This window comes from Gymnodraco acuticeps, unplaced genomic scaffold (assembly GCF_902827175.1).
Source record: "Gymnodraco acuticeps unplaced genomic scaffold, fGymAcu1.1, whole genome shotgun sequence".
Lineage (NCBI taxonomy): Eukaryota > Metazoa > Chordata > Actinopteri > Perciformes > Bathydraconidae > Gymnodraco > Gymnodraco acuticeps.
In genome coordinates, this window is record NW_022989917.1 from 546,736 (window position 1) to 566,541 (window position 19,806).

Below are 19,806 nucleotides of genomic sequence, written 5' to 3' on the forward strand. Positions count from 1 at the left end.
CTAAATATATATATATTTTTAATTTCCCTTGGTTTATTTGTTATCAGTTCCATTACTCTTTTACCCAAATAACAATTTTCTGTAATTGTTTTGGTTTAAAGTACAGTATAACTACTTTCCGAGGAGCACCTGAACGCATCCGTCAGTCGCAGCTGCAGTGACATCTAGCGGCCGCTGGAGGAAGTACAGCTGCTGCCTGGTGGTTATTTCCAGCGACGGTGGTGCAGCAGAGCAGACCTGACCGCAGCTCGGCCCCACACACAGCCAAGTCACCCAGCCCGTCTGTCTACCTGCCTGCCTGTCTGCCTCTCTGTCTGTCTGCACGGACATTAGGCGGTCAGTGATCTCGCGCACACGGCCATGAGCTCGGCGTTTTTGCTGCTCTTGTATCCAGAGAGCATCTGCAGCTGAATCTGAGGACTGTCCTGAGCCGAGGAGGAGCAGCACTGCAGCAGACATGCCAGGCCTGCTGTACATCACCCTGACTGGTGAGTGCTTTAATGTCTACATCTATCAATTTCATCCAGCCATGAGCACAACCAGCTAACACACACATAGCGCAACTAAAAACGCTGAGAATATACAGCAGAGAAATCTTCGGAGACTTTGAAAAACAGCACACAGTGTAACTAACTCACTACAAAACACAACAGACGTGTGATAACTCGTTGCAGTACTGTACACGTGTTGTTAGCATGTAGAAGTGTTAGTGATACTGTTATGAATCAGGGTGTTTTTCTAATGAATCCCTAAGGTTCAATTCTGCAAAGTGGATGCAAAGGCTTGCAGTGTGTGGGAGTCACGCAGTGCACATAAATCAGCAGACACACACTGCAGTGTCTGACACAAACTCATACTGAAAATGATCTTCAACTCATTAGTTTTAATCAGGATAAATAAGGACTTTTGTATTATCATGGTCATTTAATGTATTGATTATGTGATGAATCAAAAACAATGCTGTATGTTTTCAATACCTGCTAAACTATTGTCCTGCATTGACTAAAACAATTATAATATATTCTTGTTTTATATATAACATTCCTAGCAATATAAAACAAATAAATTGAACAAAATGTCACATTTGAGATGCGGGATTTCTTTTAAAAATAGATTAGCTAGATAGATTTGCCCTTACTCACAAAATAAGGGCTGCTGCAGTTATCTTCTAACATTTTCACTCGATGGATGTATTGTTTTGACCTCAAATTGTAAGAAAATATATGTTTTAATCTCTTTAATAATTTTCTGCAGCTAAAAACATTGTATATAATATTTAATTTATCATCATGTATGAGAAAAAGAGCTTCAAATCATCACATTTGTTAGCTAGGAACCAGGACATCTTTTGACTGAAGTCCATCATCTGAATATGTGCAACATGTGTAGATTGAATAATAGATGAATAGTTCCACCATCATTATCCTCATCTGCAGCGGCACACATCTGCCTCCATGAAGTCCCACATGTTCCTCTGGGATGTTCTCATGCTGCTGTTTCTCTCTACATGTGATGTTGAGGTTCAGATCCTCTGTGCTTGTGAAGCTGCTCTGATACAGCAGCTTCCATGCTGGTTATTAAGTGTACATTCAACATTACTGCCTCTGCAATCAAAAGAAAACACACTTCACACAGTGTAGTGAATATACTGGGACAACAGTGTTAGAAACAGGCAAAATAAAAATATATTCACAAAGAAATCATGGTGACATACAGATCTTTACATGATACATGTACGAAGAAACCAACCAAATAAGGATCAAATAATAGTCATATTAATATCTAACAGTTACTGCAGGGGTGCCCAACCAGTCGATCGCGATCGACCGGTCGATCGCGGGGAGATTCCCAGTCGATCGCGAGATGTGTCTAAAAATAGAACAACAATATTCTGTTTTATCGTTAATGTCCTGTACCATAATCTTCCTGTGCCAGAATAATGCACTTGAACGCATCAAAGCTTTGTGATTGGCCGGCGTGACCCCATGTGTTGGGGCGTGGCTGGTGAGCAGTGGGCAGTGTGCACTGCACTAGTTCGCTAACGTTGTCCGTGTCAACCATAGACGGTGTCAACACAGGAGTGACAGGCCGCACACACACAAGACCGCAATTATGGCAGAAGCAAAACATATAATTCTCACTCCGAGTGGGAGGATGATTATTTTTGTATCTATTCCAATTCAAAGTCCATCTGTCTCATCTGCAATGCGAGCGTGGCTTTATCGAAGAAGGGTAATTTAGGAGCGGCATTTCAAAACAGTGCACAAACGCTACGAGACGGAATTCCCTCCTAATTCTGCCCTACGCTCCAAAAGGGGAGGGGCCTGAAAGGACAGTTAAATGCACAGCAGTCCATTTTCACCAGGGCCCAACAACAAGAGCAAGGCTGCTACCATAGCATCTTATCGTGTCAGTCACGTTCTTGCGAAACACATGAAGTCTTTCAAAGACGGCGAAGTTGTGAAAGAAGCAATCCTGGAGGCTGCCGACACGCTTTTGGGGGACAGTAAAAAACGGTAGCATTTCAACAGGTTTTTGATATAATAAAAACTCAAGTTAGATACCGTTATTAATCAGCTGTAAGTTTTAGTTTGTTTGAACTTATTCATTATAATTATTGTACAACATGGTATAAGAATGCAAACATTAAGATCTGTTCTGTTTAAATTGATTAGTCTATTATCAATTCAGGTTAAGAAACTAGTGTTGCTTGGATCCTATTTTAAAGGCATTTCTTTTTATAATCTACTAAAATGCAACAACAAAAGGGTTTGATTCTATTAATTTTGTCTTTTTTATTGCACTTTGGCAGCAGATTCCTGTGTAGCTTCAGATCTGAGTTGTCTTATTAGTAAGCCTCATTTATACTTTTGTAGCAACACTATTTTTATATAATGGCAAATAAAGGGTTCAGCGTCTTTTCCTTTTTTCCTGTGTCATATGTGGCAGCACTTCAATGTTTCTTGAAAACATGACCCACTGTAGTGTGTGACGTGTGAATAAACTCCAACTCTGTATCAACAACACTTGTGTAACTTTAGTTAACTACTTGTGTGTGTGTAGATTAGAAAGAGGTAAGATAAAGGATCTGCAGTATTTTATGAAGTATTCATCGTAGAAAGGTCAGTTTTATACAAGTAGTGTGTATTTACCTGGTAGTAGGCTGTCAGTAATGGCCACGCCTCTCTATTTGGACTGGTAGATCTCGGCAGACTGGCAACTTTAAAAGTAGCTCTCGGTTCAAAAAAGGTTGGGCACCCCTGAGTTACTGGGACTTAAAATAGTGTTTTGAGGAAAATAAATATAGCACACGTTTATGTGTATTATTGAATAACAAAACAAAAAATGCTTATAAAATAATAATAATTTCTTTAAATAAATCATTAATGTAAAAATAATATAGAACAATTATAATAATTGTGTGTAAAGGTAAAAACATTATTAAATGTATTTAGTTTAAATAAAATAAAAAATACATTTTAATAAAACAATAACTATAATAATAATAGTGCCTACAGTATATTGAAACGTAAGTAATAGTAAATGTTAAGGGTGCAAACATAAATAAGTATAAATAATTCTGCTATTTAGAAACTTTTTTTATCGTGATAAAACATTGTGCATAAATCTCCCTGCTGCAAATGGAGGTTTGTTGAGGAAACAGAGGAGGTAAAAGGGTGAGGAAGAGGATGCTGAACCTCTTCACCCTTGCTGTCTCTCGGTTGGGGTGAAGGGGGATTTGGGGGAGGGTCCGGTCTACTATAAGCTAATCTGAGGGGGCTTTAGGGGCAACACCCCCTCCTCTAACATAATGTACTGAAGTCCAAACTAAAGCTGGAGCCACAGCAGGAAGGAAAATGTAGCGTCACATTTGATTGTCCATGTGAAGGTTTCTGCAGTGTTTATGGAGACTCACCCTGATAACATCTGTGATCAGCTGTGTGTCCACAGACCCCCACGGTTACCCTGATACAGCAGAGAGACTGCTGCATGCTACATGCTACATTTTATTTCCTCTGTTTTTCAGAAATGGTTTTCTTTCTGCTACGAGCTGCTGTTAAGACTCACTGACACTTGCATTTCAAGCTTTTTCTGCTCGGTGTGTGTTGAGTTTGTGCACGTGAAGTGAATGTAGGGGTGAAGGAAGTTTGGAACATTTATTAAATAACACACTTTATATATATGTTTTTAAATCAAGATCAGTAGAATCAGGACCAAAATTGTTGGTTTTCAAAACAACACATTTGCTTTGGTGTATAGTGAATACATTAACACAGTAGTAGAAAGAAAGTATAGGTACAGTATTTTATTTTTTTAAAACTGTCAAATTAAAAAAGATCTAAAAATGCGTACAAGAAATATACATTTCCCAAAATAAATACCATCAGTCTATTACAAATTACTGTGGAAAAATATGTTCACTGTATCTGAATTAAAAGTGGAAGAGCTCTGCTGTTGAATATGGTATTGTGCCAAAATGTGCAAAATTGTCATGACTTCATTATTGTAAACGTTCTTGATATAATGACTTAATTTGATGTCATGATGACATTATTAATACACTTTTTTTTTACAGCATTCAGATGCGTTCAATATTAAGAACACTAAAGGTATTAATTAAAAACATTTTCAGAAGCATCAGAACACTGATAATCATCTTTTCTCATAAACAAATGTAAGATCACTCAAAGAGGACATATTTTGCTTATTTTCAGGTTCATATTTGTATGTTGTTCCTCTGGGACACGTCTCCATGCTTTGATGTTCAGAAAGCTCTTTATTTGTCTCATACTGCCTGTGCTGCAGCACCTCCTTTCACCCTCTGTCTGAAACCAGAGCCCAGTCTGCTCTGATTGGTTAGCTGGCCAGCCCTGATTTGATTGCTCAACTGCTTATAGATGTCTCGCCCCTTACCCTATCACTTACAATGTGTTGGAGTGCTAGCCAATAGAAGAGTGTTACATAGTGATGTCATTATGTTACTGAAGTGAACAAAGGAGTTCAATGGAGGCGTTTCAGACAGGCGAGGATGTAGGAGGGAACACAGGGATTTTAACCTTTGCAGACCTTTTACATGCACACAAAGCTATATAACACTACAGGGAAGGGAAAACCACAAATAGTATAATAGGGCCTCTTTAAGCCACTTTAAAACTTTTCTATAAATACACAACATTTATGCTATTAACAAATCATTTAACACCATTGTGTGTTTTCTGGTTATTGATGTCCAGATTTCCTGTTTCTTTTTCTCCATGCTTTAACTTCCCAGCCATAATGAAGCAAGCAAGGGCTTTTCCTCTCTACTTCAGTCATTTCAGTTTTGTTTGATGGACTTTGGAGAGTATCTCCCTCCAGCAGCTGCTCACATCCTCTGGAGTGTATCTGTGTGAAGCTGATAACTCAGCTCCTGCTGAATGGACTGTGGAAGGATTTGAAGTTATTACGCTGCAAAGTAGCCTTTGTAGACGAAACATTGCAAGGTGACATTGGAGTACTGAAGTCTGTTCAGCATGAGAGAGATGTGCTTGTGTTCCACACCATAGGCATAAGCGTGCAATACAGACAAGACGTATATGATACATTCATATTTGGTTTATCTTTCAATGTTATATGTTGATAATTAGCCAGGGTTTTCAAATAGAAAGAGGCATGAGCTCCATAGGAAGCCTATTTTGAGATTTGTAGGGTTCTCATATTTCTTTTTGCCTCCGGCTTTTTTCTGTTTAAATGCATATTTTCCTGTTTATTGTTGTTCCTAAAATGATACACTATGCTAACAGTAAAGCAGGTGACTAATTGTGCTTCCCAATTTCCGATAATTGGTGTCTACCAAACACAATGCTTGGTATTCTTGCTGCCCATCCATGTACAGCCTAGGCAACCATGTTTGTTGTTTACTTTAGAGTAGGTGTTGGACAAGTTATCATGCTAGGTTTTCTGTGTTACAGGTTCATAATGTCATGTCATGGGTTCCTGCCTTGGTCTGGTCTGTTTAACAGAGAGGCCAAAAATGTATAGTATAATTTACAAGTAGAGGGGCGGAGTTATGTATGCTTGTATTAAGATAGCTTGATTAGCTAAAGCTCTGTTTTGGTCTCCACCAACTCCTGTGGGAACTTTCTGGCTCTTTAGCTGCTTAATGCTCCAATACGTTCACAACAGCATTTCTGTTATGAGAGAAACTGATTCCACTGATTTTTCCGGTCAAAGTTTCCAAATAACGACAGAACACTGGTTCACCAGCTAGCTGCTAACTTTGTCAGACTGTCTACTGGTGCTTAGAAGGTTGGCTTTAGTGGTATTTATCATAGCGTTATAGCTAAAAACAGCAAGCTAATGTGGCTAAAACCAAAACATTTTATTGGCTGTAAAACCAAAATGCTCCGTAAAGCTTAACAGGCAAGTGGTACATTTATCTATGACCTTTTATCCATTGTAAATATTGATTTGTGTAGTTTTATTTCACTGCAGTGCATTTGTAGTACTGTACCATCTTTCTTAATACACCTCATTGGGAAGGTGAAAGCTACATCAGCACAAACATTTGAAACCCTCTCTCAAGTCCTCGCTCTTCAGCCAAATATTCAAACATCAATGAGTCGATACATTTATTTATGGTGTTATCTGCTGCTTCCAAAATAATCACACAGACAGCAGCTCTGGACTCTGCTAAACACGACTAGATTTTCGTCATCTCCTTTCGCGTTTTGGCACTTGGGTTGTCAGAAATACACACGCAGACTTTACTAACGTGCAGTTATATCAGCACAGTGCTGACTTTGAGGGTTTGGGAAAAGGGAGGAATTTAAACCACCGCAGCACTTCTGCTGTTCATCCCTCCATCTTTAATTCCCTTCCTCCATCTCTTCTCCTTGGATCAGTCATCCACAGCGATCAATGCGACATGCGGGACATTTTATTGGCCACTGGTTTTTATACTAAGCACATTCTGAAGGTGAAATACAAGTCTACAATATGTTTGCAAGGAGATATCAGTGTTCAGATAATCAGCTGTTGGTGAACAGATGTTCTTCTTGTTTTTACCTTAATGGTCAGCTATTATACAAAATGCGCTTTACATATAAATATGTGTCCCCGGTGTGCAAGGAGACTCACAAAGTGTCAGAAAATGCAACCCTCTCTTTTTTCCCTCCTTACCCATATCTCTAAAAACAGGGGTACAACGGAGCTGATCCAGGTTGATCAATCAATCAATCAATCAATCAATGTTTATTTATATAGCCCAATATCACAAATGTTACATTTGTCTCAGTGGACTTTACAGTTTGTACAAAATATCAGTATGACAATACGACACCCTCTGTCCTTAGACCCTCACATCGTACAAGGAAAAACTTCCGAAGAAAACCCACAGTTTAAAGGGAAAAATGGGAGAAACCTCAGGGAGAGCAACAGAGGAGGGATCCCTCTCCCAGGACGGACAGACGTGCAATAGATGCCGTGTGTAAATTGAAAAGATAATACATTTGCAATACATTTTACGTTTACTGCGGTCATGATGACATTACTGAAATGTGGGCTGGCTTTACGCCCACGACCCTATCAGAAACGTTGCTGTATCACAAACAATGGACGATGTGTTTTGGAAGTAATATGGTCTGTGTTTACATTAGCAAGCATCGCTAACACACAGAGCTAACCTGCACTGGAGAGAATATGTGTTAAGAAGCCGGATATAAAAAGGAACTCACCTTGTGGTAAACCCGTGAGAGTGAAAGCATTTGAGCTCCATACTGTTTCAGAAATAATCCTTGATGTGGTTTGGTACATAATATGGCGTTTCATCACGGCACGTATCTGCTGAGTAGAAACTTCTCTCTTCACAGAGCTCACTGCTTGCATGGCACTCCAAAGGGGCGTGGCCAGCAGCAGCTCCAAAGGGGCGTGGCCAGCAGCAGCGCATGGCTGGGTGATCTGTTTGGTATTTTGAGCAAAACACTTCAGAGACATGTTTTGTATGGCCCTAAAATATATTTTTCAAATATAGCATAATAGGTGATCTTTAAAGAATAGGGATATCAAAACTAAGAACATTTTTACAGAGGTAATAAATTATGTGAAATGCAGGAACATTTTCTCAATGTTAGTTAAGGGTTTAAGCTAACATCTAGTTACATTTCGAAGAAGGAAGGGGAGAACTGAGGCAAGACATAAGCATTTAGAAAATATATTGAAATCAAATAAATAAATAATATACAACAGATAATAAAAAATACAACCTATATCTGTTTTAGTTTTCGGTTTTAGTTGATCTTTAAGATTTCTTTGAATTTTAAATGCTCTGAGGCTATGTTAGTGTGCTGATATCTATTCAATGAAAATTCTACTATGTTAATAATTAGCAGGTATATTGTTAACCATTCATTGAGGTCGATGAGAGTCGCTACTTCGCTGGGAATTTACATTATGCTCTGATTGTGGCACTATACTGTAGGAATAGTCAGAGGATCACAAAAGCCTGTAGGATTTATCCTCTGGGGACCATGAATGTCTGGACAACATTTTGTAGAAATCCACCAAATAAATGTTGAGATATTTCAGTGTTGACTGGACTCCAGGTCTAACCAGAGGCTTCCAGTGAAAAGACACCTCCCTTAAAATAGATCTGCTCCTCGATGATACAGGGCCACAAGAGCTGTGACTTCATATTTCTACGAGTCCTCTCGTACCTGAAGTAATCAAGATGCCTTGATTAAAACATGCTCTCCTATCACCTCTGTAATTCATTCAAGAAAAGTTCCAGTTGGTGATAATGACTTCCCACTGTGTGTCTCGGGTAAGTCATTACAGGAACAGAAGTTTATTACCTGTCCACTGGTCCCAGTGGGACTGAAAGTTTCACAAACAGGGAAATGAATGGATGAAAAGTGGAGACAACTTTTATATTCCTTAACGCTTACAAATAATTTCTGATGTTAAGTTATCTTCCTGTATTGAACTGATGTTGTAATAGCTGGACATTTGGACCAATTTTAATGAAAATCCACCCTATAATTATATTATTTGTGTTTACTGTAGTGTTCATTTATCTTTTTTAGTCTTAATCCTGAGCCAAATGTCCTTTTCATCATATTTAGACAACTTCATATTTTTTAATGTAAGATTTTTGTTGACTTAAGACTATTAAGTCATCTTATCTCTCTTACCTTTATCTTTTGTAAGAAAAATAAACTTACTATTTTAGTATAGAACAAAGAACTATGAAAATATGTCGTGGTTTCCCATTCCTAAAGCCATCATCATTAGCCGTCAGGAGTTACATTTGAACTGAGCATCAGTAGGGTATTGTGAGCAGTTAATAATTCGGTGTCCTGAGAAAGGCCTGTTAAAACTGGCCTTTGGAAGTCCAAATCAACGAATGTCGGGTGGCAGCTGAAATTACACAGGATGAAGAGGATGTTGAGGAATATCTTCTGCTCTCATTCGGAAGACAGATCAGACAGTTTAACAGCAGTCAGTTCAGCTACTGTGAATTCTTAGAGCAATAAACTGGAAAACAAGAGGATGCTGGAGAGTGGAGGCTGATGTATTCCAATACTGAAGGTTTCATTGAAGCAAAATCCAGGAGAATTGACCATGACTAACAGCCAGGACACAGAGATGTGTCCACACTGCCGCCACACTGAAGACCCCTTTATCTCCTCATATTCATCCTGCACAGCTTCTTTATCTAATGATGAGTCATTTCAGGGGCTCCACAAATCCTAATCATAACAATCTGTATCGTCCTTGTCTCCGACTTTCTATCTCCTCGACCTCTTGTCCCAGAGAACAATATCTTCACGCTTATCAGCTATGGTCAGTCAGCCTTTTCTTTTTGGGAGGGGGGATGGGGGATCTTTTGGCCAGCAGGAAGGAAGTGTAATGTCTGAGGGGCTTTGTAGTGACAGCTTAGCGTGTTGCAGACATGTTGGCGATGATATGAAAATCTGCTCAGTCAGACCCTGAGGTCAGACAGCCATCTGTGGTCCCAGACAGAGAGCACCATGGGAAACATGAGAGAGACTGGGAATAAGTGATGGAGAGATGGACACGAGAATAGGTGAATGTGGAGCCGTGATATGTTATCAATGGAAAAACGAATAGAACAATATACGTGGAAATATGTGTGACTCTTAAAAATTATTTTCTTTTTTATGAGCAAACAAACAAAGAACAATGTACACTGCAGCATCTCTCAGCCTTGGTTAAACAAATCTGCAAATAATTACTTGAAACTTGAAACTATAAATTAATGTAGGAATGAATAGACAATTAAACGTCATCACAGCAAACATTAGCCACCTTTAGTGTAGCGGTGGTGACATGAAATAATTTGCATTTATGCTTCAATATGTGGAGACTATCCGGCTGAACATAACGTGTACATTTCATAAATGTATGTTTGCCATAGAGCTTATTATTTCCTGTAATATTTTAAAATCCAATGGAAAAATGTATTGGATTTTGTCAAGGGAGATTTTGTGATACTAACTTGTTCTTAAAACATGTGTCATCGCTGCACCACTGTATAGGAATAATGAGAGAATGAATGGCTTGTTACCACTGTAGTTTCTTTCGGAGGGGAGATAAAGGCACTTAATGTATAATGCAGACAACAGAGTGCTCATAGTGTTATGGCTGTTCTCTCTGCTAGGTAACAAAAACACAACACATTAAATCTGTTTAGGGAACAAGTGACATTCATTAGATCTGTCAATCCACTCAATTTGACCTTGACTGTTTTTTGCTATTCATTTGATTTGTTTTGACCCTGTAATTGATTTCTTAACATGGCTTGAGTAATAAACATTATTAACCAAACAACTGAAAGGAAATCAAATATATTGGCTTGTATTCGATTTACAGTACCGTCTCTTTTTTATGTATCCATTCATTAATGTTAAGCAAGAAATTAAGATTGAAAAGGTTGAAAGTTTTCAGTAATTCCGATATTTCCTATTCTCCTGTGTACCAACTGTTGTCAGCTAAAATTAATATATATTTTTGATATGATGGTTTTTGCTTTATATTTTTTATAATTTCAATCATATATTGTATGTTTTAGAACTGATTTTGTAAGTTTGTTTTGTTTTCTTTACCCTGTAAAACTTCTGCTTACAATGTTGTCAACTCTGAGGGATCAATCAAATACAAAGAAACAAAAATGACATCCTGTTTTGTTGTAATAAGACATTATGCTTCACCGCATCATCATCTTCAATGTATTTGTCTCTTTTCCCCATAGCACTGCTGGCCTGCTGTGATGCCTTCAGAGTGGGTTCGTCTCAGAGGGTCATCCCCCTCAGCGCCCCTGGGGCTCGGGTGTTCCAGGATGAAGGCCCAGCCCAGGCACACTTCATCCAGGAATTAGTCAGAACCAAGCGCCACTCAGTGCCAGAGTTAGTGCGGGTCCAGCCTCATTTGGTTCACGACATGGGCCGGCCAGAGATCTACGAAACATCCCGTTCCAAGGACAAGATGGAGTCTGATAACTCCTCTCAGATAAACCCTCCACCCCCCCGCAGGTCAGGAAGCAGTCAGGACCCGCCCTGCTTTGGAGGAAAATGTTGGTGTAGTAGACGAGATGGAGGTGAGCATAAGTTCATGAGGATGTGTAATAAACTGTACAAGGCACACCTAAAACATACTGGGGTAACATACATGCATGCAAACCTCCATGCTTTATTAAAATTCAACATTCAAAGGCTTTATTGTTATATGCACAACCAGTGGCGGCTCCAGAGTATTTTTGTTGGGTAATCTATGGTAGGGCTTGTTATTCTACTACAAATAAACACAACGTTTATCTTCTGTTAACTTGGTTTATTCAATCAACGTGCATAACACCAATACAGAGCCATTAACGAACAGTGGACCTCATGCTCCAGGTCGACACAGACTAACTGCGCATGCGTTTCACAGCCTCAAGAGGGCAACCTAGACTACCGTATGGCCAGTAGTATAGACGCAAAGAGATTACATGTTAACAATCTCATTCTATCTTTTTAAAGAAATAAACAAAACAAAAATAACTTTACATTGCATGAATCATAAAACAATCATACAGTGACTTAAAACAAAAATGTTTAAATTCCCTGAGTAGTCAACATAAATTAGGGAAACATTTAAGAAACAAATACATAAACAAAGGTGTTTTCAATGTTCCATTTCAACAGACACTTTAACCCAGATCACATTGTCCTTCACTGAGTGCTTTTAAGAGCACAAGAGCCGAAGCTCCTTTTTTTGTGAGACAGTCAGCAAGCTGAGATTTTGTGTCTGACCAACGCACCTGCTTGATCCTCTTGCTCTGAATGAGCTCCTTAATGCTACTGATTTCCAACCTGAGTCTCTTCTCTGTGACTTGTTTTGTGGACTTGAGCGCATCGAACAGAGAGTGGTTATCAGTCACACAGAGTACAGGGGGTGCATTCAGTCCAGCATTTCCAGTAGTGAGCTCAGAAAATAGTGTGGCTAGAAAAATTGCATTGTCTACCTCATCTGACATGGCAAGAGTTTCCCCTGCAAGGGTACTGCGAACCACTCGTCTGATTTTCTTTGAATGCCAACAGAGGGGGGAAAACTTCCCTCTTTCTCCCATAAGTGTTATAAAAGTACCTCCCTGTGTACCTCCGTCTGGGAGGTTTCCAAATTAAGCATCACTGAAAACTATCAAGTTCAAAGCATCACTGTTTCCCAGATGTTGAAATCTGAGTGTCACCTTTTCAGACTTTAGCTTACGGATTATCTTATTAGCATCATGAACAGACTGTACTGTTGCCCCTTTTATATTAGAAGCCAAACAACATGAATCAAACATTACATCAGGTCTTGTCTGTTTAGCAACCCATAGGATCTGTCCTATTTTTTATCGTAACTGCTCTCTCTCAGTTTCGTTGAGGGGTTCATTTCTCTGTGTGGCCCGACTTGCTTGTTGATGTACCTGAACTTCACCGTTAACAGTTACCAAATCCATTCCTACATAGGAGAACTTTTCATGCTCCTCACGCCCAACCTTGAATGCAGACTGCAGTTGGGGGATCACATTGGATGAAAAGTTTGATGAGCCTGCCCAAAGAAAATCATCTACATGACACGCAAGCACCCCAGTGACCTTACATTGCTCATCCAACCAGTAAAAGACTGCCGGATCCACCTGTGACACTCTACTACCAGTACTCAGCATGATTTCCTTCACTTTGTTGTACCAATATAGTGATGCATCTGCAAGACCATATACACATTTCTTTAGTTTCCATACAACATGTTGACATCCTGCCTCTAGAGGGGGGCGGATATAAATATCCCTGGATAGCTCCATACCCTGCAAGAATGCAGATTTGATGTCCATAGAATGGACTTCCCACTGGTTTTGACATATCACTGATAACATAAGTCTAAGTGAATCTGTGGCACATGTGGGGGAATCTTTCGGTAACTCTTGAATATTCAGCTCTTCAAAACCTCTGGCAACCAGTCGGGCTTTAGGCACTATACCCCTGGGAGTGTCCTTAAGACTACAAACCCATCTGGTGGAAATGCATTTCTGCCCTGCATCTTCAACTTCCTCAAATACATTATCATTGTGCCAGTTCTTTATTTCTTCCTGTTTAGCTGCATCAAATGAGATGTCTTTGGTTACAAGTACATCAGCTTCTCTGTCTTCTGTTTCAATGTTGAGATTATCAACCTGTGAGATATCAATTGATTCCTTTTGCCCATCACTACCATCATTCTCTAGATGTTGCATGTTATACCAGGTTTTATATTTCCCTGTAGCCGTGCCTGATCTCCCTAAGACTCTTGATTTAAGTAGAGTATTGTCACCTCTGTTCATATATGTTACAGTCTGTCCTGTTTTTAAACTCACACCTGCAGAAGGGGCAGGATTATTATGGGCATTAGGCCTATGCGCCATTTCAGTTTGTGTTACGCTACTCAAAGTGTTTGGAGGATCGATCGCTTCACTTGTATTGGCTTCCCTGTCACCGAACTGTTGTTCATTCTCTGTATTTTGCTCACTGTCTAAACTACCAGTTGCATTGTTTATACCTTGCTCACTTCCTGCTTCTGTGTCAGCATCATTTTGTACCATTTGCTCTTCATTAACCTTTGTGTTCACCTTGGAAAGCCTAGAGTGATGGACTCTCACTAGGCAACCACCATGCCTCACAAAAACAACAGCCCCATCCTGACCAATAACTATCCCTGGTCCTTTCCACTCAGTGCATTCAGCTCGTTTGTAATACACCTTGTCCTCCATCTCATATTTCTCATCTGTGGGTCTGAGCTGCTTACGTAGTGCTCGTCTTATCCTTTCTGAGCACTCTGCTTCAGTAAATGCTTTTCTAGAGGCATGCAAGGCTGAAATGTGCTCTCCTACTCTAGCACTCATAGTGGTACCTTCTAGCGCAGGTGGTTTATCAACCAGTACAGAAGGAAGGTTGGGGTTCTGGCCAAACACCAGTTGATGAGGACTGTAGCCGTGCACATTGAGCATACTGTTCTTAGCCATGAGAGCCCAGTCTAGGGCTGTTTGCCAGTCACATCCATTTTCCCGTCTGACCTTCTGGATGATGTCGGTGAGGGTCTGATTGTGTCTCTCCAGTAGCCCATTGCTCCAGGGGCTGTATCCTGCCGTGGTTTTTGTCTCAATGTTAAAGTTCTCTGCCATGTCACGGAACTCTGCATTGTTGAATTGTCCTCCATTGTCTCTGTAAAGTCTCCGTGGTGGGCCGTAGACGCTGATCCATGTATGAAGGAAAGAGTTCACCATCACAGAGGAGTTCTTTGTTTTCACAATGCTTCCAGTGCTGAAACGTGTAAATTGGTTAATGATGTGGAGGTACCATAAACTTGGTTCCAACTCGTGCAGGTCCACTGCCACCGTTTCATTGTACTCTGAAGCCAGAGGCAAGCCCACAGCAGGCTTCGGCTTGGTCTTGCTGTATCTCTGGCATATGTCACATTCCTGTACTATTTGTTGTAAAATAGTGTCACAATCTTTGTCTTTATTTCCCGAACTGCGGAGGAGTCGCTGTAGTCTTTCTGCGGAGGCGTGACCAAACTGTTTGTGTAGTTTCAGGAGAGCTTTGTGTTTCTCATTTGAGGTCATATTTTCTGTGACTGTAAGGACCTCATCTTCATTCTGGCTGTTTTCTGTGACTGTAAGGCAGTGGTTCCCAAACTTTTTGTGCCCAAGGCACACCAAAGGACAAGTACAAATCTCAAGGCACACCTATTGTGCAAAATAGCCCTTATAACACGTGTTATCACTCATATCATGTAAAATATCTGTAAATGTGCATAATTATTTACTAATCCCAAATAAAATGTGACAAAGACAACTATATTACTCATGAAATATTTATTAACGAAATATTTCAGAAATTAATTTGAAACTTTATCAAATTAGGCTTCATCAAAGCAGCAACACACTCATTTAAACCAGACAGGTCACAACATTAAAAATGAGGCAAAGGAAACTCAGCAGAAATTCAGCACAGAGAACTGTCAATGCAAGGAAGCTGCACTGCATGGTCCTGAACTACAAATGATAAATGTAACATTTCAGCAATCAGCATTGAAACATGTGCTATTGTAAATATTTTGCCGACTTACAAATTAGTGAGATACATGTGTCTGTCGGGGCGCGCAGAATTTTCGAATCCTTGGTGGCACTGAGGAGAGGGCCACTCGCAAGTCCTGTTCAACAGAGAGCCGTGACCTCCGGTTGTTCTTCATGTAAATCAGAGTAGAGAACGCCAACTCCAGAGATGGGGTCGTTACTAAAAAAAAATGTAATATATTACACATTACTTTTTAAAAAAAAAGTAATATATTACACTACTTCGTTACTATCTACTGTTTAGAGTCGGCGAGGTCCTGATAATTTATTCCGGTAAATTACTCTGACCTACTAATTGACCTGACCGAAGTTATTGAGTCTATGTAAGTTTACTGCTTGGCTCAGATCCACCAACGTCAGCAAGATCTCACCTCTATTAACTCCCCGAAGAACCAGGTTCAATTAACTGCTGTTTCTATTCAGACAACTCTTTTTTAATCTGTTTAAGGGATCCCGAAGGATTTTGATATCAGTAAATGGAGTGTGTTCCTACCCAAGTGTGTGTGTGGCAGGGTGCAGTCTTACCTTTGAAGCAGGAGAGGAGAGCACAGGTGTCTTTAAGTTATCCCAGTCCAAAAGGTAGGATCAGTTTATTTGAAGAAAAATAGGTCCAAACTAATACAGGGTTTTTACCTTCTCTCTTACAACATTATAATCATACTAAAAAAAAAAAAATGCTGTGATCATGTTCAAATATGAAACTTTAATTCACAGTCTTACATTTATTACCAAAATGTTTAATTTCAACTGCCCAATTAAGTTGTGACCTTTTAAAATCTCCCGATATAATTTAGAGGCATTTCCTCATAAAAAGACCGGTGACAATAAAAAGCGCATTCAACTTTTCATTCACCAAATCAATTCACATCAATTTCATACCTTTTTTCCGACACAGACGGCGGGAATAACATTCAAAAACCCATTCCTATCCGCATTAATTCGGAGGAAGGTCCTCACAGGTGGCGGTACTAATATTCATACACGTTTTCCGACACAGACGGCGGGAATAACATTCAAAAACCCATTCCTATCCGCATTAATTCGGAGGAAGGTCCTCACAGGTGGCGGTACTAATATTCACAGACACATCTTCCATCAAATCATTCCACTCAGCATTCCAACCAAGAAATTCACTCAGCATTCAAAGAAATCCACTCAGCATTTCAACCAACAAATTCAAGAGATATTTACCAAGTTTGAGAGAACTTTTACCGAGAGCTATTTACCCGGCTCTGAAGGACAGAGCCTACCGGGAGAGAGTATACCAGGGGAAACCCCCCTCTCTCTCGCGCTCTCTCAAAAAACCAGTCTCTTTATGCTCAAAAAACCGGATCGAAACCCCCCAAAAAAACACCTCTATTCCCAACCAACATCTTCTATTGGCTATAGCATAAGACACACCTTCCCATGTTTGTGTAAAAAAAGCTAAAACATGACTAGACATTTTCTATGGCTATGACATAACAACCTTTTTGAGGCCCTCAATGTGTTTCTCCTTAAGTCAGGAGCCCCCCTCCATGTGCACCCTTGTGAGAGGAGAGGGAAAAAACTGCCTTCTTCCTTATCAGTCCATAACTCATTGTAGGCCTTACACTCAACTTAACAAACCACTTGGTTTTGTTTATACTGTAACTATAGAAAAACCTAAAATATGAAGCATTTTCATTGTGGGTTATACAAGAATATAATTGATTATATTTGATTATAACTAACTTTCGTTTTAAGTAGGGCTGTCAAACGATTACAAATTGTAATCAGATTAATCACAGCTTAAAAATTAATTAATCATGATTAATCACCATTCGAACTATGTCCAAAATATGCCATTTATTTATGCATATTGTTCTGGGAATGGAAAGATAAATGAAAGAAGGCGGATATATCCATTTAACATACAGTATCTATGTTTATTATAACATTTTTCTGCATGTCAAAATGAAAGACAACCCACACACCTATCAATCATCAAACCGTGGGGTCTTAATTCATTACGTGTTGATTTCTATCAACGGGGGAGTACTTCAGGAAAGTCGACGGGGGGCGGCGGCTAGTGGAGTACTTTGTGACCACAGAGTGTGAACGTTGTGATCAGCTGTTTTAGCGCAGTTCTCCAGTGAAGGGGGGGGAGTCTCCCTCCGTAGCCGGTTGGCGTAGTTTTGGCACAATTCCGTTGTACAGACCGACGTTAACAGCAGCCCTGTCTGTGCACACGGAGACCGACTCTGTCGTCCGGTGATCTAACCGCCTTCTGGAAAAGCTTCACAAGTACGTCGGTACGCAAATGCGCTTTGTGACACAAGTGACGGTACGCATTTCAGATTACACACATAACCTGCGTACCAGTTATGTGCACCCCTGTACTACAGCAAAAGTATTCTCCGTCGGGACTTCCTGCAACAACACCACGCCATTATCAAAGATGTTCTATTGAGAAGACGATCACTATGTGACAAAAGTTTTCAAAACCGTGGCTACTGAAATCAATCTTACTAACTGCTGTCTGTGCAATTTACTCCGCGCGAGTTGGCAGACTTTATTTTGCTTCCTTTAACATCATTTTTCATGGTGGGGCTAAGCCATTTCTTGGTATGGGTGTAGCCTACCCCAGCCATACCCTGGCGCTGCCACTGGTGGCACGTATGGGGCGGGCCATTCTGCACATGCGTTAAATGCGTTAAATATTTTAACGCAATTAATTCAAAAAATGAATTACCGCCGTTAACGCGGTAATTTTGACAGCACTAGTTTTAAGTATTCAACATACTATGAAACTCTCAACACTACATAAAGTAACTCGTTACTTTACTCATTACTTTACGCGCCGAGCACGTACGAACTGCGCGTGAGTGGCAATAACTTTCCTTACCAGCAGGCGGCGATAGTGTGTATTTGTCATTCAAAACAGGCAACAACCGGAAGACAGAGAAGAAGAACAGACTGCGTGATGTAAACAAACAACAAATAGCGTGTGCGGTAGCTTCACCTTAGCATGTGTTCTTTGCAGGTGTTTGTTGAGGTTTGACGTGGTGTTTCCAGCAGTGGATAATAGCTTCTGGCCTGGACACAGTTTGCACCTCACCGTCACATTCCTGTCTATTCTTCGGACGAACTCAAAGTAATGGACATACCTCCACCCCTGGAAAGTTATCGCTGACTCAGCCATGTTTATGCAGCACTGCACGTGGAGATGTGGACGCACAAGTCGCGCAGATTACGTACATATAAACCTACAAAGTAGCCTACTGATATAGTAAATTAAAACATAATTATTTTTGTGTAGTTGTATATTGCAATAATAATGTATGGTTGTCACAAAATCCCACGGCACACCCGGACTTGCCTCACGGCACACCAGTGTGCCGCGGCACACCGTTTGGGAACCACTGCTGTAAGGACCTCATCTTTCATTTCAATTTAATTCATTCCTGTGTCCTTGTCTCTGATATCTATACAGTAGTGTCCTGAACTGGTGAGTTCAAGAGGGATATTCTGTTTAAACATCACAGCTCTATCATTCTCCATGTCCAAGATGGTTCCTGCCCTTTTCAGTGAAGTCTTACTCAGAAGTAGTGGGATATCAGCTTTGACTACTTCAGTTTCCACTCGACATTTTGTCTGTCCTATTTTGGCAGGCAGTTTCAGTATGCTGGAGGAATGCACTATATTTCCATCTCCAAAACGGAATGGTCTGGAGCTTGGAATTTCACTTTTCACAATCTGGTTCACTTGACTTTGACTGAGATCAGCGACGAAGCTGTCCAACCATTTTTCTCCACACACTGTGCGGGTACATGCAGTGTCAATGATAGCCGTCCCTAAAGACTCAGTTAGGAATACCTCTGATTCAGACAGTGAGGCTTTAGTAAACAGTGTAATGTCACATTCCTCTACCTTTGTTCGATCTTCAGTTAGCTGTACTTGTTCGCTACTCTTGTGAGGACAGTCTTTAGCCCAATGGAACGTGCTCTGACATATAGCAAATTTTGATCTCTTACCGAACCTATCCAGTGGGTTGGTACCCTGTGACCGTTGCCTTTATTGTCCAACTTGTCCAAACTGCTGCGTTGTTGGACGTCTGAATCTTCCTTGTGAGCGTTGCTCTGTGAATAACGCTTCATCGTTAACGTGTATTCCGTTTGATGTGCCGCCTTGCACTCTCCCCCCAAAGATCC

The 19,806-nt window shown here is 40.2% G+C and overlaps 1 protein-coding gene across 1 annotated transcript in view; it reads left to right on the plus strand.

The window, feature by feature from the left end:
• The first annotated feature begins 457 nt into the window (after positions 1-457).
• Positions 458-19,806, plus strand: part of podxl2 (podocalyxin-like 2) — a 43,705-nt gene continuing 24,356 nt past the window's right edge. Inside the window, 3 exon segments of the mRNA XM_034209835.1 lie at positions 458-488; positions 11,252-11,520; positions 11,522-11,596. Coding sequence (XP_034065726.1) covers positions 458-488; positions 11,252-11,520; positions 11,522-11,596 — 375 coding nt within the window.